This window comes from Spodoptera frugiperda, chromosome 20 (genome assembly GCF_023101765.2).
Source record: "Spodoptera frugiperda isolate SF20-4 chromosome 20, AGI-APGP_CSIRO_Sfru_2.0, whole genome shotgun sequence".
Classification (NCBI taxonomy): Eukaryota; Metazoa; Arthropoda; class Insecta; order Lepidoptera; family Noctuidae; genus Spodoptera; species Spodoptera frugiperda.
In genome coordinates this window covers 5,464,068-5,486,749 of record NC_064231.1, presented here as the reverse complement: position 1 = coordinate 5,486,749, position 22,682 = coordinate 5,464,068, and the positions used below count along the sequence as shown (strand labels likewise).

Here is a 22,682-nt window from a genome sequence, read left to right as displayed (position 1 = left end):
AATAACGAACCGAAGAAAGCCTGCACGCAAGTTTGGCGCGGTGGCTGAGAAAATGGCTGCCGTGAAACGTGTAGCGGGTTTGATTCCCGCACGGAGCAACTCTTTGTGGTTTCCAAAACTTTTTGTTCCGGATCTAGGTGTAATGTGCATGTGAAATTGTGTGTTTGTTAACTCACCCACCACACAGGAGAAAATACTAGCGTATTTAAAGAAAATCTTTCTTTGTTTAGATAATAATGAAAGTACATACAGGAACACTGTTTACCACTGCCGTGTACTTTATAATGGCGTGCAGCTGTACCGGAGTAATGTGCAGGTATCGTGCTAGTCAGTGAGGATGCATTAGCTCTGACAGGGGTGAGTGGCTCGCCAGTTCGGCATCCACTAAACTGCTCTAGTTGTGCAGTACTTATTGACACAATTGTAATAATTGTATTTAAGTTTTAGTGAATGCTTTATTACAAGTATTTTTACTTTTCTATGTTACTACCAGTGTTGATACACATGACAGAAGTCTCACATACATGATCGACGGATCACCGGATGACGTCACAAACCCTACATCGCACATGTTAGGTTTACATGTGAATAAACATAGATAGACAATACCAACGAACTACAGTTGGGCAGAAAGATCGCCAGTTCGCTCGGTCGGAGGATCCTCTTTTTTTAGGGACCTCTCTGTTCCCAAAAGCAGTACCAACACAGCAGTTAGGTTACAGTCCACCACCTCATGGGAAGCTTACACCGTGACCTTATTAGGTACATTTGTAACTGCCGCGACTGCATTGTAGTTACTGTCGGAAACTGATTTATTACCCCATCATTTTCGAGGAGCCATATTACTTAAAAATCATGATGCTGTTAAGTATGTTGTGTATCGGGCACTTTCATCAGATGAAACATAGGAACATTACGTTACTACTGGTATTCTGAGTGAAGGTGGTACTGCCCTAGTTCAGCCGGTCTATTCAAGTTAGGCATCTATATAGGTATAAGCATCTCGGCTCTACCACCAACAGTTATCACTAATTGCTGCGTTAATTTCATGGCTATTTTTAGCAAAACGATTTTGAGTTCAATTACGGGTGAAACACAAAATAATTGCTTTTCTGTTTTGAGACCTCAAATTTGATATTTTAGGCCTAGCTTAAGGTTAGTCGTTAAGTTTTCTCTTAGTTTACCGTAGCTCGTCAAACCATCTTTTATTACGATATTTCTTAAAAAAAATCATCAATTTGTGATGAAACTCATATCCACCATTTAGTTTATTTTATGCGAAAATGATCGATAAGGCCACTATTAATATAAAAATACGGTATTTTTTAACAATAACATGTTATATTTAAAACAAAGCCATAAGGTATGTGCACACGTTGGCAACCTTGCAGTAATGAGTGTAATGGTGTGAGCACACTGCACACATTGCACCTAAACAGCGCAGCGCTGCACATCCGCGCTATTCATGAATAACTTAATTGGTTCAGTCTGACTGTCCGCGCTACACTTTATGGCTTCATAAACCTGAATAAACGTTGCTTTTTGTTGACAACGATACATTACTTCCATGTATGAAATTGTACCTAGCTGTGACTAGAAGAATGTTTTTAAACTTATACGAGATATTTTACAATCCAAATACTAATGTACAGTGTACTGATACTATTCAAACAACCAGACCACCACAGATGGGGCCCAGTAGGGCGGAGCTGCGGACAACGTAAAAGGTTACCGGGGCTCCGGCTCAAAGCAGGAGAAGGAACGGGTGGTTTTTAGTCAGTAAGAGACACACTCTCTCCCAACTCACCTAAGGCGGGATAAGTCATTGGATGATTGTCTCCCCTCAAAAAAAATTGATACTATATAATTTTTATCAGTGCATAATAATAACAGAGTGCATAGTAATTAGATAACAGAGAGACAAGGGCCGGCCAAAGCTACTTATTGTAAAAAATATGATTTGCAGGTTGCTTGGTATGCAAGTTGGACCATTAAAATTAGACAAAATATTGCAGGAAATTTAAGTTTTTTAGAAGTGTATACGTAAAAACCTGTGGTTTTATACTTCTATTATTGTTTTATCAGAAACTCTCTTTGGTCACCGCAGCACTTTCCACAATGAGTGTATTCGCGGAAATATTGCATTCGGCACGTATTCCAGAACTACTTCCATACTTACGAGACCAGCTCGTTATTCTACTTACTGATGTATCGGTACTCGATGGCGTATGTTTGGCTTTAAGTACTATCTCAGGCACATCATGAAGATTAGTTTCTGGTTATAAAGTTCAATATTAGATCCATTCGATTTTTAAAAATCTATATAGTTTAAACTAGAACCTTAGTATCCTAGCATTAAGTATCACTTAACCTATTTTCCAAAAAGTATACACATGTTTACCCAGCGTATATCGTTAAATGTATGTGTACACGCAGCCGTTAAAATTTACGTAACCGCAGCTTTGGCGGTGTTAGTTACAGTTACCGCGCACCGTTAGTCGCTGTTAACCACAACTACTGGGCTGGCTTAATCTTACTGAGGTGGTGAGCACCTGTCCCTCTGTGTGCAGTACACTGGTTGATATGTTAAATTATACGACTAGTAGGGAATACCATATTGTCCAAATCCCGCTAAAGACTCATGCCAGCAGACCACAAAAGCCACAAAAAGAATAAAAATGTGAATCATTATATCTGCAAGTCCATTTAATTGCAATGAAAAGACACGTACCGTAGTATAATACCCCCTGTATTACTGAAAGAAAAATTATCCCCTGAAATCTGCAACGAGCTTAACCCTATTGTACCGACGTAGGTACACCGAGCCACCTTTGTACAGCTATGACGTTGAACTTAATGAATAACCATCCCGACTGAAATACACGCTGAAATTACTGCATTAATTCCTTCAGCGATATTTATTATAGCGTAATAATTAGTGTAGGAGACAGGAGCCGGGCGCAGGGGGACGCTACTCTAGACCTATCTTTTTATTAAAATGTGTAAAGACGTTAAATTATACGATTAATTAGTATGATTAATGCTCCTCAAGCAGGAAGATGAGAAAAACAGTGTAAGAAAGGTGGAGATACTCTTGTTTTAATTAAGTTATTGTACGCACGGAATTATGGCCTTCGATTTATTCGAGAGTGCTTTGCTTCCTTAGTTCCGGAATATTTAAATTCATGCTGCGAGCTGCGTGTTATTTAGTCCAATATTTATTCCTAACCTGTTTGTATGTAGTACACAAAATGACCAGTCATACAAAATGCACGAAATTTCCTCAAAATGAATCGGAATTTCCCAAACAAAATTATTTATTCAAATACATCTTATTCAAATTGGACACTGCATAGATTTGTATTATAAATACTTAAAGAAGAAAATTGGGGCCGAATTAATTCGTAAGATTACAAAATTGGCTTAATAATGGCCGGTGTACCTCCAGTAGGTATTATAGGGGAAGATAGAGAGGGTAGGAGGGGGGAGGGGTACTCGTAACTCTGACGAGATAATTACATTATATTTCATTCACTTCAAGGCTGAATGCCACTGAATCTGTGCCTATTACCATTTTAAAATAATTTTACAAGTTCACTAGCTGAACCTCAATGTTTCACAAAAGCCATGAACTTCATTGTTCAGTTTCAGCGAAAACGGGTTACTGGAAATTATGTTCGACATTTTTGTGTCGAATTTATGAAGGAATTTGAACGTAACTCCATTTTATATTTTACATCCTGGTTCCTGGATTATTAAGTTATTATAGATGATCCTTGGCAATCACGTGCTTCGTTTTATACATTTCATTTTGGGAACAATATTATGAAAATGTTAAAATGTGGATAATATTTAACAACTTTCTTAATGCTTTTTAAAGCTCGTAACAAACCATTAGAACTATAGTATTAGGATGCTTTTCCACCGGAGATGTGCTATGTAGTTATACTACAAAGATGTAATAGCTAAGTTGTGAAACTTTCTTACGATTTTCGCTGGTACTAAGTTATGTAGCTGTGCGAGGAAGATGTGCAGCTCGAGTATGCGATATATCGATAGTAGGGAAGTCATCCATAGTACGCATCTTTCCATCTAAAAAAATTAGCTTCGCTGAATCCATTTCCTCCATTGCTAAGCTATGTGTACCAATGAATATGATTGGTATAAGCCAAATACATTCACAGCAACGTAGCATAGCAAATCTCTGGTGGAAAAACACTCTTAGGTCAGGACTTCAAACATTTATCAAATTGTGATCACCATGACCTGTGTTATTTTTAATGTGATACGTAGCTCAGTCAGTCTGTATAATTTAATTTAGTTCTTACCTTATAAGTGCCGAGGTGCTCGACGACACACGGCAGGCTGGCATCTCTGCCGAGCGCCACCGTCACGTTGGGGATGGGCTCCGCAAACCGAGGCTCCTCCGTCAACACTGACGACAAATGGAAGATATTTTAGGTGTATCTAGAAGTTAGTATACGACTTTATTCTATAGGTTAGATGTATCATACAAGCCAAAGAATAAAGCGAATAGAGGAACTATATTTAGCTTGTAGTCATACCTATTTCTTCCATTATCCATTCGTCTCTAAAGGAAAGTAGAACCACATTGGTAGATACCAAAAATAGACATTTAAGAAATAGGATAATGTACCACAAGCCCGCGTTCCACGTAGGTATGTGTTATTATGTGGAACTGTTTACGAAGTTCTTAGCCAAATTACTTTGTTACATACGTTTTATTAAGTATATACTCGTGTATGTTTGAAAAGCAAGCTCTCAGGGCTTGTGAGTAGACGCAACCCGCGAGAATGGCGCGCAGGATAAACTAGCTCATTACCCTCTATGAAATTTGTATTCCGTTCCCGTCTCAGGACAGTCTCCCGTTAATAACTGGAGTTTTAATTACGGCAAACATCCTCAAAATATCAGTCGTTGGCAACATCATAAATCCAACAAATTAACTTTTAAAGCAGTTTGTTAAACCGAAGATATCAACCTTCACATAAATCTCGAAGTACGACACATTTTTACAACCGAACAAGTAATATTTTAGATTAAAATGCGAACAACCACTTGAAGGATAAGCTGTATTTTAGACCCACTTCTTAAATGGAATAGTAAAGAGCTATAAATGTAGTGTAACCTTCAGACCGATGACCTTTATGTAAAGTACGAAGCATAACTCTGGTAAAATAATGAAGACGTATTTGAGTGGAGTATAATGTAAAAGCGCTTAGATTGATATTTTTAATCAACCGCAAAGTTAGGAAGGCGAGAGTTGCCGGCTCGTTATGACAAGCAAAATATTGTTTATTACAGAACTTTGGCAAATTCCTCTCCCCCCCGCCCCGCACTTCAGATCAAGGCGATGATAACGACGAGAGTAAAGGGTAAGTGCGCGGAACTTCGGCCGTGAACACATCAACGGCTCCTAGTTAAAGGGGTTTTACAAGCTTTTACGTAATTTAAATAGCGAACTGATTTGATTTTTTGTTGAAAAAATGTAATTTAAAAAATAAAAGTTATAGACGTAAACATTCACAGATCTCCATGTAGTTAATACTTCGTAGACAATAGTGAACATTTATTAGTACAAACTTATTTTACTGACAAAAGTTAGCCTGTCACGTTACAAGTTTTTACTAAACATTTCCTTCTGAATAGTCATGTCGTTAACACGAGCAGTTGGAATATTAATGAACAACGGTACCAGCACACATACACATTTAGAGATAATTGGATATCGGTGATTGAAACATTAACCATGCATGAAAAGCCTAAATCTCGTCTAACGTTTATAACAGGATAATATGGGGTAACTGCCTATTCGATAAGGATTTACGTTAACTTTATTACATCATTGAATACCTGAACGTACCCTCTAAAGTTGAATCCAATATTTACTCGCGAACAGTTAACATTAACTTGCTTCATTATACGGAAGACAAAACACTGTAACGAGAAATTACTGCACAACTTGTAAAAAGGAAAACACGACTTGTTGGAATCACGTCGGCGTTGTGTACACAGCCTAATGACTCATACTTCGCCGAGTATGGTAATTAAAAGTACGTTACAAACTCGGTGTATAGTATTGCGAAGTAAAAAAGCGGCGCGCGCTCCTACACGCTCCTACACGCCGGCTCGGCAATAAACGAACGCTAACATTTTCCTTTCAGGCTGAAGACGATAATTTTTCATCAATACATTTTGTGTATCAGTTGTACGATATTATTGTTGCTTTTCGTCGCAATGATTACTTTCTTAGAATTCCGATTCTTATTTGCGTATTAATATCGGAAAGACTTCGACGCAAATTATTTCCTTGACAACGATTAGACGTCTTATCTTTAAGTATACTTCGGTTGTCTGTCAATGTTTTGTGCCGTTTGATGTTTTTTCGTATCTCGAAATATTATTTTTATTCATTTTACAATATTTTTTATGGATAAAATTCACGGGAATATTATTCTTAAACCTTGCTAACAAATACGCCAGCTTATGTTGACTATCTCTGTATGAGTGAGTATACAGTATCCAGGCATTATGAATGTACCAACATCATCGCAGTAGGATCCATCACAAAGGATATGGAACACAGTTTGCTCCACTCGTCACCCGTTAATTAACTTATTTGTTCACGAGGCACATTCTTTGTCGCTCAACTTATTTAATCATTATCCCATTCTGATATTGTATACGTTCGCATAAGAGAGAGATAGTAACACGACGGAATTTTAAACATTTTTTATTTATTCCAATTTAAAGTAAAAAGTGAATATGGATGCGAAATGTAAACAACAAATATATCAGTACATTCAGATTGTATTTCAAACGTATCAATATCAAAATTCGTGCTACTCCATACAGATTACAATTCCACATTTATATGTTGAACATTTAATGCCAAATTAACTCCGCCAATAACACCGAGTGTATCGTTTTTCCCAAATTCACCGCTACCTGTGGTACCTGTCTCACTGATAGCTTTCCCTTTGAATAATTTGCAAGTCGAAATGGCAATAAATTTTATATTTTAGCCGGAGTTCGTTTCAAAGAAAAAGTAATATTGTTTCTTGACTGTGACATTTTTCAACTTGTTTACTGTACTGAGCCAACAGCTGCGTGTCTCGGCATTTATAAAACACCGCTAAATTGAGTGTACGCTTCACGCGTTCAATAAACTTGTTTCGCGAAACACTCTGCCAATGTGCCGTGTTAGGTATCTCCCGACAAATTATTTAGTTTACTTCAATTGGTTAAAGCGATGAGATCATGTCTAAATTTTTAAACTAACATGGTCACTAACACTATTATTAGACCTTGAGACGGGATATTTCCCATGTTTATTTATGTCGATGAGGTAAATATCCCGTCTCAAGTTCTAATAATAGTGTTAGTGACCATGTCAGTTTAAAAACTTACATCATGTGTACTGTTTGAAACTTCTTCGCTTTATTCTAGAGTCCATAACATTACAGTATAACGTTATTTCAAGAATCCTCGCGTGTGAGTCGTCGTATGAAGTTGGCGCTCGTTAGCTCACTTGAAATTCCCGGCAGCCACATCGAAGCCCTAAACTACAATTACGTCGTGGAAACACACAAATTGATCGACACCACGACTAATTTAATAACCAATTACTCTGCCTACCCCCGGTTACTACTGCTCGGAGATATGAGCCGCGAGATTTAATTACTCGAGTTGAGAGCCCCTCAAAATATTGTCTTCATTAAGGGCCCGCTCCCTTTGTGTCGCGTTTTATTCGAAAAGTTTGCGTGTAATTTCGGAAAACTTAGTTAGGTGGCCTGTTAACGTTCGCGTTCCTGATTCTCATCACATTTAAATGTGTTGATATTATTGTATACCATTCACTTTTTATAACGTAACAAACACCGAGCTAATTAACTCAAGTCTTTTGATTCATACTTAACGAGAACTTGAACAGTGAGTCGACGCGCGACGTATTTGTGTTATCAAGTACCTTCATGGAAGTGAAACCTTTTCCTTTTAAAACAAACCTATTATAAAAGTGAGATATTATTATAATACGACCTGAAACCCACTGAGCCGAAATTTCAAAGAATCGACGCGTTTTTAGAAATAAAATTCAAATTCTTTAACAGAAAGGAAATAAAAACACGTTCGAATAACATCTAGGAAAATGTTTAACTTGAAGAACTTTAGGTACATTGAAATACATGGAGAGGATTTATGACATGGGTCAGAATCTAGTAGTATGACTTTCACTAGTCCAAACTAATTTATACCCGAATTTGATAAAATATAACCAGTCGTGGTGACTTTAATCAAGTACAGCTAAGTATCGATTAACAAGCCAATTATTGGATATTTGTTAATTCTCAGAAAAAGATAATGGAAGAAAATCCCTTCGGGGGAAATCAGGCTTCTAATATAATTAAAATATTAACCGTTTCAGGAAAAACACAAAAATGTTTCAGAACATTATTCATGTAAGGAAGTAGGAAAATTTGCTGAATTTTAAATGTAAACCTAAATTACACAGGTATCAGTACTATCTATAGTACCTGTACTATTTGGAGTCAAATCACTTTTACTATTCTTAGTTATCCCACTTCACGTTCATAAATAATAACTTGAACATTCCTTACACATCCTATCAATTTCTTTTACCATCCTCTCTGTGTCCAAGAGCTGGTTGCTTACCTTGGCATATAATAGTGATGATCTGTATGATGCTGATGGCGAAACTCCTGCAGGGTCCTCGGCGGGTCATGGTGCATCACGTTCTCATCTCGTCAGCACTCAACGTCGCGCGGCTTCTCTACCGGACCCCCGTGTCACCCTCTGTTGAGAGGAGAAGGAGAAGTCTTAGTATGTAGTCCAAAATCATAAAGAAATTATTATTTTTATTATAAATAAATTAACATAAAAAATATCGCTACTTAATTATTATTAATCTAACTTGTTTAACTCGTGGTGAGGTCATAAATTATATTATATTGCTCCCATGTATATGTATCACACAGACTATACGATGCCTTGCTTTGTATCCTACAATGTACATATAACAAAGATCCGTTGCAGCATTACGTATTAAAATAATTTAACCATAAATTACACATTAATTCATCAAGCAAATATATCAGCACAACACAAACCATTAAAATATGATAATAATTCTCAATCGTTATCATTTCATTGACAATTTATTCACAATACGTGATAAACATTAAAATACGGTGTGTATGTGATTAATTACCGGGCAACCCCACTCGTTTATCAATTTATATCAGCAGTGACAATACAAAACTTATTGCGTGTAATGATAACATCGTTCTGTTTTGACGTGGGGGAATAGGCTGGCAACATTGATGTCAATAATGTAATAGCTTTGTGTTAATGAGTGAAGATGGATTTTGATTAATTTGTGTTTTTTAATATCAGTTCGTACAATAAAGAGACAAAGTATATTTTCACGAATTGAGCTAAACTGGTTGTAAAATGTGCTCGGTTACCATTTCGGGAACCACCCTATCATTTCCCGTGGGTACTGTAAGAGAGGGACGGAGGTATTATGTCTGGGGGACGGGTACTATTTACCTTGTGTTCTAACAGGGTGAATATAATAATATAGGACCCCCTTCATAAATTATTATCAAGAGAAGCCTTTTGTAGGGAAAGCAGATCCTCAACGTATCATCACCGCAGAATCCTTTTGCATATTTTGGATAAAATTTGAGTATTCCGAGGGATATTGGCAAAAATAATATGCGGTTTGCTCACATTGTTATTTTGTTACAAAGATAACAGTAACTTTACTATTGGTTTTGTTATCTTGGCGAATCAAAATAATTATATTACGAAGTAAGTGTAATTTGTAATTGCCCTCCATAGCCCACTAGAAACTAACTACCTCATTTAGTTTTGTTCAGATTATTGAAGAGCCTACAATGAAAATATTCCATTTTTCATATAGATAATTAACTTATCATGACAATTTAAGCTGACAGTGAGATCTAAATCTGTTGACCTCGTGAGTTCAATCGATAGGACAGTAAGTGGAAACGTGTCTGAATTTAAGACTGAGTTATAATATCTTTGTCTTACATAATGAAATGTAGAGCAAATGTTATTTTTAAACTTGCCTAAAACAGATTTGACCGTATGAAGACTGTGGCCAGTGGATCGAAACGAACAATATCTGTAGTACAATAACTTCCTATTTTTGTATCATTTTACTATAAGTTCGAATACTATGGATTAGACATAGTTGCAAAACGTAAGTGCATTTCAGAAAAAAAGTAAACGTAATCATGGTGAAAATGTTAGGAAATGTTCCCAAAGCACCACTTTCGAACATTACTCGTTACATCGACCATCTTAATCTCGGCGCTCGACTTATCATACCATTACGAAACATAAACAAACCAAACAAAAGGCTGAGTAGCGACAAAATATTCCGTTAAGCCGTCACTCGATTTGCATTAGAGCACAAATGAAGTAAGAATTGAGCAAAGACTCGTTAAGTAGCCTCAAACGAGTCATCTGAGGTCGCGACTCAGCGCCGAGACAAAGGTTTTGCGATAACGATACAAGTTACTGGCGACGAGCGGACTATCGATGCGGAACAACCATCGCAGACAGATTTATACGATACTTGAGCAGAAAGTAATTATTTCAAAGCTTAATAGAATGCACTAGTCGGGTTATGTATGGCAAGCCAGCACTCAAACAGTCCCGAAAACAACACACGACTATTAATAACAAATCTAATTTCCCAGTCGTGAGAACTAAGGCTGCACAAATGCATTGGTAAACACAGTTCGCTTACTGACCACATAAATCCTGAAATAGAAGGCTCTATTCCGACCAGCGCCAGTTTTAACGTAGCTGCGGTTTCTCTAAAATAGAAATAGTCCTTCTAGTCCTAACATTCGGCTCCATTATACACTGTCATTGCTTCGACCACAGCCGACGGCTTCAGCGGAAGTCAGCGTCGCTCGTGCCCTGAAACTTGATTTATCCCGCGATCAAATTCAATTGTGTCAAAAGAGAAATTGACTAAAAATTCTACTGTCGCACTGAGTCCGACCGACGTCGACGTCCCGTGCTCGGCTTACATTTTTAAACATTTCATATTATCTTAATTTTAATTTTTCTGGGTTATTTTCTGATATTATGTATGTAGTATTACTATATTGAACTTTTTTATAATTTATTGAAATAGATTTACTCTGCATTTGTCTTCATCATGTTTTCTATAGGTTTTTATGTTGTATATCTTGGTCTACCTTTTGCTTAAACATACATATGCCTATTTATGATTCAATAGTTTCCTGGCAAGTTTTAGACAATGAATCAAAGTAAAGCCATTTAAAAAGCCTCGCTAGTTGACTAGCATTATAAAATCAAATTTACATATTGTTATTGTTTCTTACAAAAAGCATATTGTTGGCGAGCAGCCAGCTGCTTGTTTATGATGTTCTATTGCATTCTTCTTCGCTACGTTAATATTATACGTGACTGCGGGCACTAACTCATGTTGTGCTTGTATCAATAATATCAATTCTATTCCCCGCTCTATATATCGCACATGAAGCTTTGCACGACTATCAATACTGCAGCATACTTGTTTTATTACATATTTAGTAAAGTGCTCACAAAGAACACATGTATACAAAATTATTTATTTGTAAGGAAAATGGGTCAATTCTATTTTATTTCCAATATTAACAGCAAAAAAAATATCGTTTCAGAGACTTTCAGGTAGCTGTCTCATTAGAAGTGATAAAAAATAGGTTCACAAAATGTTCATCCAAAAATAACCAAAGTAAATCCAGACAAAAATGTCGGCCGACTGATCCCAAAAGTTAGGCGAGTGAAATGGTGGCAAAATGCCAACAATACATCATTATTAACTTTGTGGACATCGCTCGCTTACTGACGGACATCATCATTGCTCCATTACAAGCAAATATTACTGATAAAAAGACCCCAAAGACCCGTGTAATGAAAAAATAACAGCGTTTAATGCCGCCCCTGATCGGCTAATACCCTGTATAAATATCCCACTACCGTACCATTATCGGCGATAAAAGTGTTTGGTCCGTCAACATTATCGCAAATTTTCACGTCCAATACCTGTTTTGTTCGTCCGAAATCAATTGGTGGCGCTTTTGTAATAGAATTGTGAATTGAAACTCGATCGATTGTAGGGTCGTCGCGAAACCGCTGCGGGCGGACATCGTCTGGTTGTGATTCATCTTTACGTCGCTGTCGTACCGAAGGTTTATGCAGGGCTGTCGCCTGACACTTTTATTCCATATTTTATTAGTCAGATAAGCAAGTTATGATTTTAAGAATTTATTAAAGACATCTGTTTCTCTTTATAAGTAGCGGGTTTACGAGTAAGTTTCGCACTGGCTACTACATAAAAAGTATTTTATGCAACAAACATTTTTATAGAGGAAGTCAGCACAGTAAAATCGGGAATACTGCATAAACCGATTTTATTTTATTAGCTTTTAGTTTCTTGTTCAGTTTTAAAAATAGAAGTAACAATTACCGATTTTGTAACCAACGTATATTGAGATAAAGTTCAAATTGTCCCTTTATCGATTCCTGTACATCTTCCACAAGTCAATATCTCGCTAATCAGATTCTAGCTGTAATCAATAAGTCGCGACCATTTTAGACGTATCAGCCATTCAGATTGGAATCATTTAACCTTAGTCCGACCTCTGCGAAGCCTGTCTTGTAGTAGGAAAAACTTAAACAATAGAATCCCGGTTTGGTTCGAGTTTAATTAATTAATTCTGTATAACAAGAGTATCAAATTTTATTACTCAATTAGCTTTTAAAATAAGTTTCAACGGTTAACCTGTATTACCGTTATTGTTTATAATACCGTTTTTCTTTATCTCGATTTATTAATTACTTAGTTACTAGTTGTATAGGTTTACGTTTAAAAAAAAATTAAAGTTTGTGATATATAGGATTATAAATGCATAATTGATTTTCTAATTATTAAGGCACATTAAATATTAAGCCTATGTGGTTCAATAAATGTATGCAACTGTTGCAAACACAAATTATATTATAGACCACACTTGAAGCCATTTTGGGTATGGCCAGATATAGAGCATATACAGAGCATTTTGTTAATTAAAAATGTAATTGTAGACGTAGATTGGCAGATAATTAAATCCATTTATAATTAGTTAAATAAATTGTTAAAGTATAATTCACATTCTAAAAAAGTAATATACCGTACATAAATATAATATGTAAAAAACTATAATATGAAAACGATTCCACTAAAATACAAAGCAACGTCTGGCTATTAAACTTGCAGAACACAACCGACACTTGTAGTATATTTTTATAAACCGTGTTCAGCTCCGTCTCAGGAGTAATACCCATTTTTTAAGTCAACAAATATACGAAGCACTGCTATTCAGCACTTGTGTATATTTTCCGCAACACTTATATGAATATGTAATAACGAGGATATGAAATTACCACTATGATATACATGCATACCCTTGAATAATATTAAAAAATAGTCGTCTAACAGATTTCAGTTAAGTTAGTGAATTTCAATAGAGAGTAGTTAGCTTCAAGCAGCAAATGTGCTCAAACGTGTGCCCAAATAGCAGTTTAGTTCCAGAAACTGATGGATCCAAAGAGTGGTCTGTATCTGACCAAGATCAAGATTTTTACGACCTATGCTGAGTATGTGCATGAAACACTGTCAAAAATATTCGGACTACTTATTTAACTTAGTACCTTTGTTGAGTATCAAGCTCCAGGTGTGCTGCTGGTGGTCTTGACTAAAACTAAAACTGCTTGGATTCGATAATATTAAGGACTGTATTAAAGGTACAATATTTAGACGACCGACATATGTGCGTGCGCGCAAGGTGTCGATGAGCGAGTGATAGGTGGAGGGGACGTCTGATGTGTTTTATGGCCCGATGTGACGTCAGGAACAACCTTTGTCTGACCTTCTGGATAACATCTAAGAACACAGCCAGTCAGAATAATGACATGTAAGTGTAATTACTCGTCATACATATTATGACGTAGTACAATTATATTATTAAGATATTTAATACATGAGTCGAGCAGTGCGAGCCCTGATACGGCCGCAGGGCAGCACAGTCCCTTGGCCCGAGTAGGCGAGCCGTTCATTTTGTTAAAATCCCGCTCGGGATGTTTTTGTTTACGACACCCTTGTTTGTCTTGTACTCCATCAGGTCGACCGCTATGTCATTACCCTGTAATGTCATTCTAATATTCTCCTTTTGTTTTCTTTATTAATCTTAATGTTTTAGGGTTTCTTCGTATTTTACTTAATGTACTTGTGGAAACAATTTTCCAAGTGAGTTCTGTTGTTAAGTTACAGTGATGGAGTTTTTGTCAAATACCAGCCACGACGAGATTTCGTGTGGTTTTGAAACTATATTTAGAATCAGTTTCAAGTAAAGCTATCTGAATGTGGAATCAGGGATCGAAGTCATCAAGTAACAATTCAAGATCGGATCAGTAGATCGAGTGGAATCTCATGGTCTACTAGACAATTTATTTTTACAGACCTTGAATCATGTTTAGTCATCGTTTTGGATGACTTTGAACTGACTTTATTAATATTGTCATACATTGGAATAGATATGACCTTGTATGTCTATCTATTTCGTTCTCACTGTAGGTTTAATGGAGATGTCAGTTAACTACGCAAAAAGACAGTTTTAAATCTATACCCAAAGTAAGTAACAACTCGCACCAGCCGAAATAAAATGATGCGATGTGCTACTCTGGGTTATACTTCGATATAAGTTAAATTGTTGTTCTAGTAGATCCTAAATAGGCAGCAGTAAGGATATAATGCACGCATATACCTGGTGAATCCTTTCCTGGGCTGCGACCTGCTCTGGCCGTTGAGCTTCCACTTCGTGCTGTTGGGATCCCGAGATGCTGTGGGCTACCAGCTGACACGATTTTGCACGTAAAATTGGGAATGTAGTCGGTTTTTTCGTTTTTAGTTTTGAGCAGCGTAATGCCTGCGCGCGCGATACTTTTGCAACAGCCCGCTAGGCGGCGTTGGCGGCGCTAGCGGAACTCGCGCGAGTCCTGCCGTCGATTCTGATTGGTCAATGTGCGCGCATGAACAACCAATAGATCGGCGTTTCGATACTGCTGCCGCGGAATACCAGAACAACAAGCATAAAACTAAAATTTATTTGAATTACGTTTTGTTCTTATTTTTATGAGAATGAAACAGTAACGTTTCAACATTAACAAATTCGCGATCAAGAACTAGTTACTCTATTACTGTATTTCTAAAACCTCAATTTTTGTAGTACTTTAAAAATTTGTCCGTGTAACAGCAACAACAGCAACGGGGTTTAATAATATAAGGCGCAGCAACAACGTTATTACGGCAACAAAGTACAAATTCGCTGGCTAAAAGCCTGGAACCGAGAGCTTCTCTCTAGTTACTGCATTCTGAGTTTTTGGTGACTCTAGTCGGATGACGGAACGGTCTCGTGTTTTAACTCAACTTGTGTTCATTATAAACATGGTAAACTTTGTATTAAGGGTTCTATTTTTTAGTCAAGTGAAGTATTTTATTTTAACATAAAAAACATACACAATTCACATACACAAGACAACCAACAGACTCAAAACAACAATTTGTGGATCACATGTACACAATTTACATACACAAGACTATCAAGAGTAGTTCTACTGAACATAAGTGAATGATGTCCTCATATGTATGCCCAATATTACAAAGCTTTATACGATTATATCAAATGGTTACAATAAAGTCTACGTTCAATTCTATTCTGTGACAATTTCCGCAAACATTCCCGTATCTATAAGCCCTCAGTTCTATCCCATATTAGCAAATGATGTATGATGATAAAATTCGCACGTGGCCGCTTGTGTCCAGTGCGGCTCGCTGATACTCGGTTTAACTAAAACGGGTCTCGAGCTGCGATTAATCTTCAGCTCGAACGTGTGAAACTACAGCCTGCGTTCACCAAAATGTGATTTAGATTGTTGCTCCTCAGTTTATTAGCATTTCATTTTCAAACACCATCTACATTATCATTGAGGAGACTTCATGTGAGGTGGTAAATGTATAGGGTTGTTTTTTATCATTGCTTATTTGAATCCATAAGATACGTATTTATACAATTTTATTCAGAAAAAAGAAACATAATAGTAGGTAAGTTGTGACAAGTAATGTATATGTATCCAGAAATAACATAACTTGTATAGTATAACGAAAATATTCCCCTAATAAGGAGAGTAACACAACTATTATTATCAGAAATATGATACCCAGATATTGTCGATAGTTAATTAACACAGAGCTAAACAATACCATCAAGTAATGTACCTGTACAATAATAAACATGTCAACAAAAGGAGTTTGTTCACCTCACAGTAGTTGCTACTAGAGACACAATATTCTTAGAAATCGTAACAACAGGTCGAAGAAATAGTACTACACACAACTTGTTGCTACTTGGTCAGCCAGTACAACATACACTCAATAACAACGTTTAGCCCTTAATTAAATATCAAACCGAGCCAACCGATCATTTTTCATCATCCCAAATTCTTTCATGGTAGGTATCTATTCAAAAATTCTAAATCGGAAAATCCGCGATGCGCCGATCATTTTTTTGCGCGAAGCTACCAATATTTCCAAGGGTTACAGTATAATACGATTAAATTGAAAATGTTAAACCTTTGCCTCGGTAATAAGGAGCGTGACTATCAACATTTTTCCACCGTCTTATATTGAACGGTATTAAGAGGGCCGCAAATGAGTTTGAGAGTTTTATTACGAACGACGTCACGATTGGGGGAAATAAAAGAATAATAGAGGATTGAAATGTTTGCCGCCATAAATTGGATTTCTGGTCATATTGCAATTTTGTTATTCCTGCTTTCCTTATAAAATAGCAAGACCTGCCCTACTACGTAACGTTTCTGATGAAATTTAATTTTTATGATTTAGTTAAGCTAAAGTTTGTATGAAGTCTTTTCAATTTTCCTTCGCGATTGTATCTAAAGCATTTCTATATTACCATGTCGATTTGTTTTCAATTTCTTTTGCTGTTTTCTTTATTAGCAGTCATGTAATACCTTTACAATCACACATTACTAGAATGTTTCCTTTATCTAAAGTAGGCGACATAGCTCCAAGCAAAAACTACGAGGAATGTGATAGCTGGCGAGGTATTTTAGTTACTTCAGAAATTATTACCCGGGAAGGTAAATTGGCATTCTGATTGTAGTTCACGGTGTAATTATCAACTTTTGCAACTGTAGCTGAAATGGTAATTTTGTTTGAACGCGCTGAAGAATGAGCGGGAAATGGTTCGAGAGATATTTTATATAGTTCATTAGTAGTTTTTACTATTTGCATATTATAATTATAGTCATGTATATAATGTCTAATGTTTAGAGTGTTAATTGGAAGAAACTTTAAATAAATAAGTCTGCGATATTTATAGACAATGTCTTTGTGATATTCGACGAAGAAACCAAATTGTGACGCAATAATAAGCACGTATCCTCTACCATTCTCTGCGTCGCTCGATCTGAGCGGTTAAGTCGTCGAGTTTTACAAAGCAATTACTTTCTACGGTATTATTCTTTCATGCCGAGAGACATTGTGACTGATACATATTTTAATAAAACTTTTGTCAGAACAAAAAACATGGGACACACCGGCGCACGTAATCCACATTATTTCCGAGCAGCATTTAAAGTTTCATTCCCAGTGTCACAGACAGTGGCCACAGCCCCCGAAATAGAGGGAGACGACGAGTAAAATGAAATATAGGCGGGCGCCGGGCGCGAGCTCCGTCGACCGTTTTTATTGCCGCTATGTGTAAAGCTTGTAGAAAAAAATTACTCTCAACTCACTTTTTTATTTCGGTAGTACAGGGACGTCTGAAGTTCGGTCGCAGGCGCGAACAGGCACAAGATTCAGTGCCCGACTGCGCCCGTTACCAACACCTGGCCGCCTGGTGATTGATCGCTCTAGGAAAATACTCTTTTTTGGAAGTGTGAACGGAAAGCGGCATCCAGTAAAAAGTAAATAAAAGCAAATTATCAAAATAAATTGCCCGAGTAATATCCTCGTACAAATACAAACACAATATACGTAACTAAATTTTTCATAACAGAAAATGTAGCTGCAAAATGGTAATCATCAACGTTAGCTCATTTGAGTATTTCCCAGGACAAGTGTCCCAGCAAACATAACACAGGCCGCAGCGCGCGCCGCAGATATATTGTGCCCATTTCTCACGGAGGATATTGCCTGCACATTCTCATGCACCCTTCAAGTCCACATCTGTCGTGGAACGAGGTGATGATAATTTTTTTCCCGCCGCTTCCATCCCCTTGAATATTGCTCTCGAAACGTCTTTATTTGCAGCCGCGCGTAATTGTCGAAAAGCGAAATAATGGCGGGCTTACAACCGCCGCGCGGTACAGCGCGCGTCGTTTAATATAACTTTTTTAAGGTATCTTAGAATTTCTGTTGTTGAAAGGTGAATTGAAATGATCATTGAAGTTTCGCTGGTGTGTGCTCGTTGACTTTTTATTGTTAGCGAGGGGTTTGTGAGTCGGGAATGTTACGGTATTCTGCACAACAAAATTTTACTGCAAAATGAAACGGTCAAATTGTCAGCTTAGTGGAGCTCGTATTTATTCGCAACGTGCTTTCATTATGTTCCAGATTGAAGTTTGATTTATCCATTATTGTTTATTGGAAACTATATTTCCCACGTCCACGTTATTTGTATCGAAAAACGAAGGGATAAATCAGTTTGTTTATAAGAAATTGAATCTAGAAAAATAATGTTATGTCATTGCTTTCATTGTTACAAATAGATTGGATGAATTCCTTATTTTCCAAAAGTATACTTATCCGTGACATATATATTTTACATATTTCCAGACTTTATAAAGTAATAAAACATACATTCCGACACTAGATCCCGAGTCACTCCAAACCTTTCACTTCCTCTCATAAATTATACAAAAACATCTCACAATTACATACATACATACACACACACACATTTTATACACACACACATACATACATACATACATAATAATTTCAGGTAAATTCAAGGGTGCTTGGAGTTTAATCAAGGCAGCTCGTCGGCTAATAAGTCGACCGGAGGCGTTGCTAACAAGGGCTTATGTATGTACGACGGCAACGTATGAAGATTTGAATTAGTGGACGTGGAATATTACCGGCTGAATAAAAATTAAGAACAACTTTCAACCTTAATGAATAGCGAATTACAGATGCTTTGTAATTCATGTGTGTGAATGTAATGTGGCATTATTCTAAATACTAAACAGTGTTGTTTAGTAATTAAAGGATTTAATGATGTGATTTTGCACGGGACTAATTCCACGTTATTATTAACAAGATTAGGTTTGTTTTATTATAACTTTCGTGAGACAAACTAAATTAATTATTATGTTATCTCGTACTCGTCGAACTCGTACTAGTCGAGTTCCTCGTCAACAGTTGCGTGAGTAAGCAGATAAGAAAAAACACAATTATGGTGAAACTGATGATTTTCTTTGATGTGAGTTAGAATTTCCACTTGATTCATGAGAGATACCCAATGATCTGAGGTTTCGGGTTCAAGCCTCAACTCACGCAAATTCGTATCAGATTACGAATTTCGATTTTACAGCTAGTGACATTTTGTGTGGATGCAGGGTATTTTAAATTGACCAATGTAATAGGTTATATTGAGATTGACTAAACACGGTGTTGTTGATCGATTAGAAATAACAAAGGTGAAGTTTGTACGCTTTTGAAACGCGTGGGGAATTGACCAATGAAAGTAAACTTGGAATATTGACGTATGTTTTTAAGTAAACAAGTAAGTACATTTTACAGTTTTGATTTTAACTTTGACTATGGCGGATTATGGATAAACATGTGTTCCATAAAACCGCAGATAGATGTACATGGGAAGGCTTCCTCCTACCTTCAATTAGACACAATGTAAGCTTGGAACATTGAGATCATTATACTTTCCTTTTGACCTTTCCAAACTCGTGTGGGAAGTATCAGTTTTCTTTTTAAAACTCGAAAAATCCTTATGAAGAAGGAAACGTTAAATATGGAAATTGAGTAGGCTTGTTATTTTAGTTAGCTCCGTTATATCTCTCGGTACCAGAGTATTTTGATTGTAGAAATTATTTTATTAGAACCAATGTTCACCATTCAATTTTAAACTTTAAGGTACTTAACACTAGGCTTTTTTCAATGAAGACTAACCAAATTGCTTATCGCATTCAAACCTGGAATAGCTGTGCAGTCGAAAGTAAACTAAAAAAAAAGGCGAACAGCTTTCAATTTTCAACCTCCTAAGTCTGAAGAATACTATTCTAGTAATGGTTCAGCCAACAAATCCGAGATAATTGCGCACATACAAACATACATACAGGTCAAACTAAGAACCTCCTTCTTTTGAAGTCGGTTTAAAAGTCTTTCCTTCTTAATTTTTCCTTTTAAAGGAATTGTTATTGTAACCTTTGTTTAAATACTAGTTAATACATTTCTCACATTGGAGTACTAAAGTAAATCTAACTCAACGGAGAAAACAACATCAGCATTTCTCGAAATTCCGCAGAATCCGCGCTCAAACCGCTGCCGCTGCCTACTACACAATCTAATTCATTTGCTAATCTATTCAGATACATTAATGATCCCGAATTCCACATCTCATTAATATACAATCATATTTAAACCTCACGTAACTTGAGCACAGTGTTTTATTCAAATTGGCTAAAGACAAACACTGAGATAGTTGAACTGGTTATAAATCAGAATCAACTTCGCGTCCCACTTCGGTGCGACTCTAGTCCATAATGCGAAGATATTACAGTCGGATATTGTGTGAGTTGAATAAATTAAAAGAAGTTCGCTCGGTTCCAGCGTAATTTCCTTATAAGCTGGTGCAAGGGAGGAGAGGGAGCGCCACTCATTTGTACGTGCCGCAGGTCTCATACTCGGGACGTCTAATGTCTAATGAAGTTTTGAATTATGACACTGTTGAACAATTTGTAAAACTAGCGACTAGAAACGAAAGCTAGATAAACTTTGTTTAAATAAATTTTATTCACTAAATGAATACTAATTTTGTTTTAAAGAAAAAGGTCTAAGAAAACCAAAAAGTAAAGCAAAAAGAAGAGCTTGAAATATTTAAATGATGGAAAGTTTAACGCCCACGCGAATGTCAGACCTTCTAAGAAATATTCTATCAATAAAGTTATGTTCCATTGTGTTGCTCACGAACATGAAAAATGTTTCCAATTTGATACAACATATTTTACTAAGTATATAATGTGAAGGCAGGAATTGCAAACAGTTGGTAGCTGTGGTCACTTTATTTATTGAAAATCGTAGCGTTTTCGAATAAATTACGTGTTATGAACAATTTTCAGAATTTTCGTATTATATTTTTTACTAAGTGATAATACACATAAATGAAACAAATTTTAATGTCATATTCTAGGAAGTCGTGTGCAAATGCAATCATTCAATCACGGAGTAAGAATCACTAAACCACGTAGAAAACTACAGTACTTATATAATCAACATTCTCAAAACTAAATATTACCCTGAATCGCAGATTTCCCCGGGGTTTGAGTTCAAACGAAATAAGCCACTTCCAGGACCACTAGATCTCTGTTCCAGTAGCCGTTAACTATTCAACTAAACTAACTGATTGATGTTACACGGGATTTCGTAGTAATTCAACTCCGACTGTATAATCCTTTAAAATGTAATTAGTTCTTCTAATCAGAAAGAGAATATAGTCTTATTTTTTATTTTAATCAAATCAATATTATAAATGTAAAAGTTTGTCTGTTTGCCTGTTTGGATGATTGTCCGTCAATCAGGCTGAAAATACTGAACGGATTTTTATGAATTTTGGTATACAGACAGTAGGGTGTCCCAAAAAAATAAAAGTCGTTATTTTTGAACGCATACCCTCTAATTATTTTCGAATAGTGTCAACATACACGTAAATAAAGTTTCATACACCTAGAAGCACAGCAACCCGTGCCGACTTGCCTTGATACATCTCAGTACTTGCATATTTTGACGCGTCGGAGTTATCGTATCGCAGTGCGTGTTTTTACTTGTTTATTTACTAGTGATCATATTGTTTACGTTTAGTTAAGATGTCAGGGGTATTACCCACTTCTAAAAAGTACATATTCTTCATAGTTTATGTAAAACATCAAATTACCGGTTCGAAATTATTGCCCTCCAATGGCCAAGAATTGGCAATTTTGTTTTACAACATTCGCGAAGACAATATAATCAATGAAAATGCAATCCTAACTATTCATGAGTGCATTATTTATTGGGAAAAAGCCCGTATATCAACTAAAGCATTACCGAACTGTCTTAAGAAGCTAATAACCTTATACCAAGTTTGGAGAGATCTACAAAAAAATGCGAACAAAACGCAAGACTTATTTAAACGGCGTCGTCAAGTTTATTTCTAATTTGGACAATTTATTCGACATTGCATATCAGATTCGATGCTTAATAAAGATAGATGAAGATAGGATCTTCTTGCAGCCTCAGAAAGAGTCTGGTAAGCCTG

General features: G+C 36.4%; 2 protein-coding genes across 5 annotated transcripts in view; one reads left to right on the top strand and one right to left on the bottom strand.

The window, feature by feature from the left end:
* Window positions 1-22,682, top strand: part of LOC118261778 (protein vestigial) — a 337,798-nt gene that overhangs the window by 232,489 nt on the left and 82,627 nt on the right. The window lies entirely within an intron of this gene.
* The window catches only part of LOC118261816 (lachesin), a 70,710-nt gene that overhangs the window by 35,359 nt on the left and 12,669 nt on the right, over window positions 1-22,682 (bottom strand). For 2 of the 4 annotated variants that reach the window (XM_035572781.2, XM_035572784.2), the window contains exons 1-3: window positions 13,780-13,941; window positions 8,695-8,835; window positions 4,329-4,435 (exon numbers count right to left, since the gene is read on the bottom strand). In XM_035572781.2, the coding sequence (XP_035428674.1) occupies window positions 4,329-4,435; window positions 8,695-8,764 (177 nt within the window). In that variant the 5' untranslated portion in view covers window positions 8,765-8,835; window positions 13,780-13,941. Of the gene's footprint in view, window positions 1-4,328; window positions 4,436-8,694; window positions 8,836-13,779; window positions 13,942-14,891; window positions 15,138-22,682 lie in introns of those variants that run through there. The other 2 variants (XM_050701705.1, XM_035572783.2) reach the window with 2 other exon arrangements.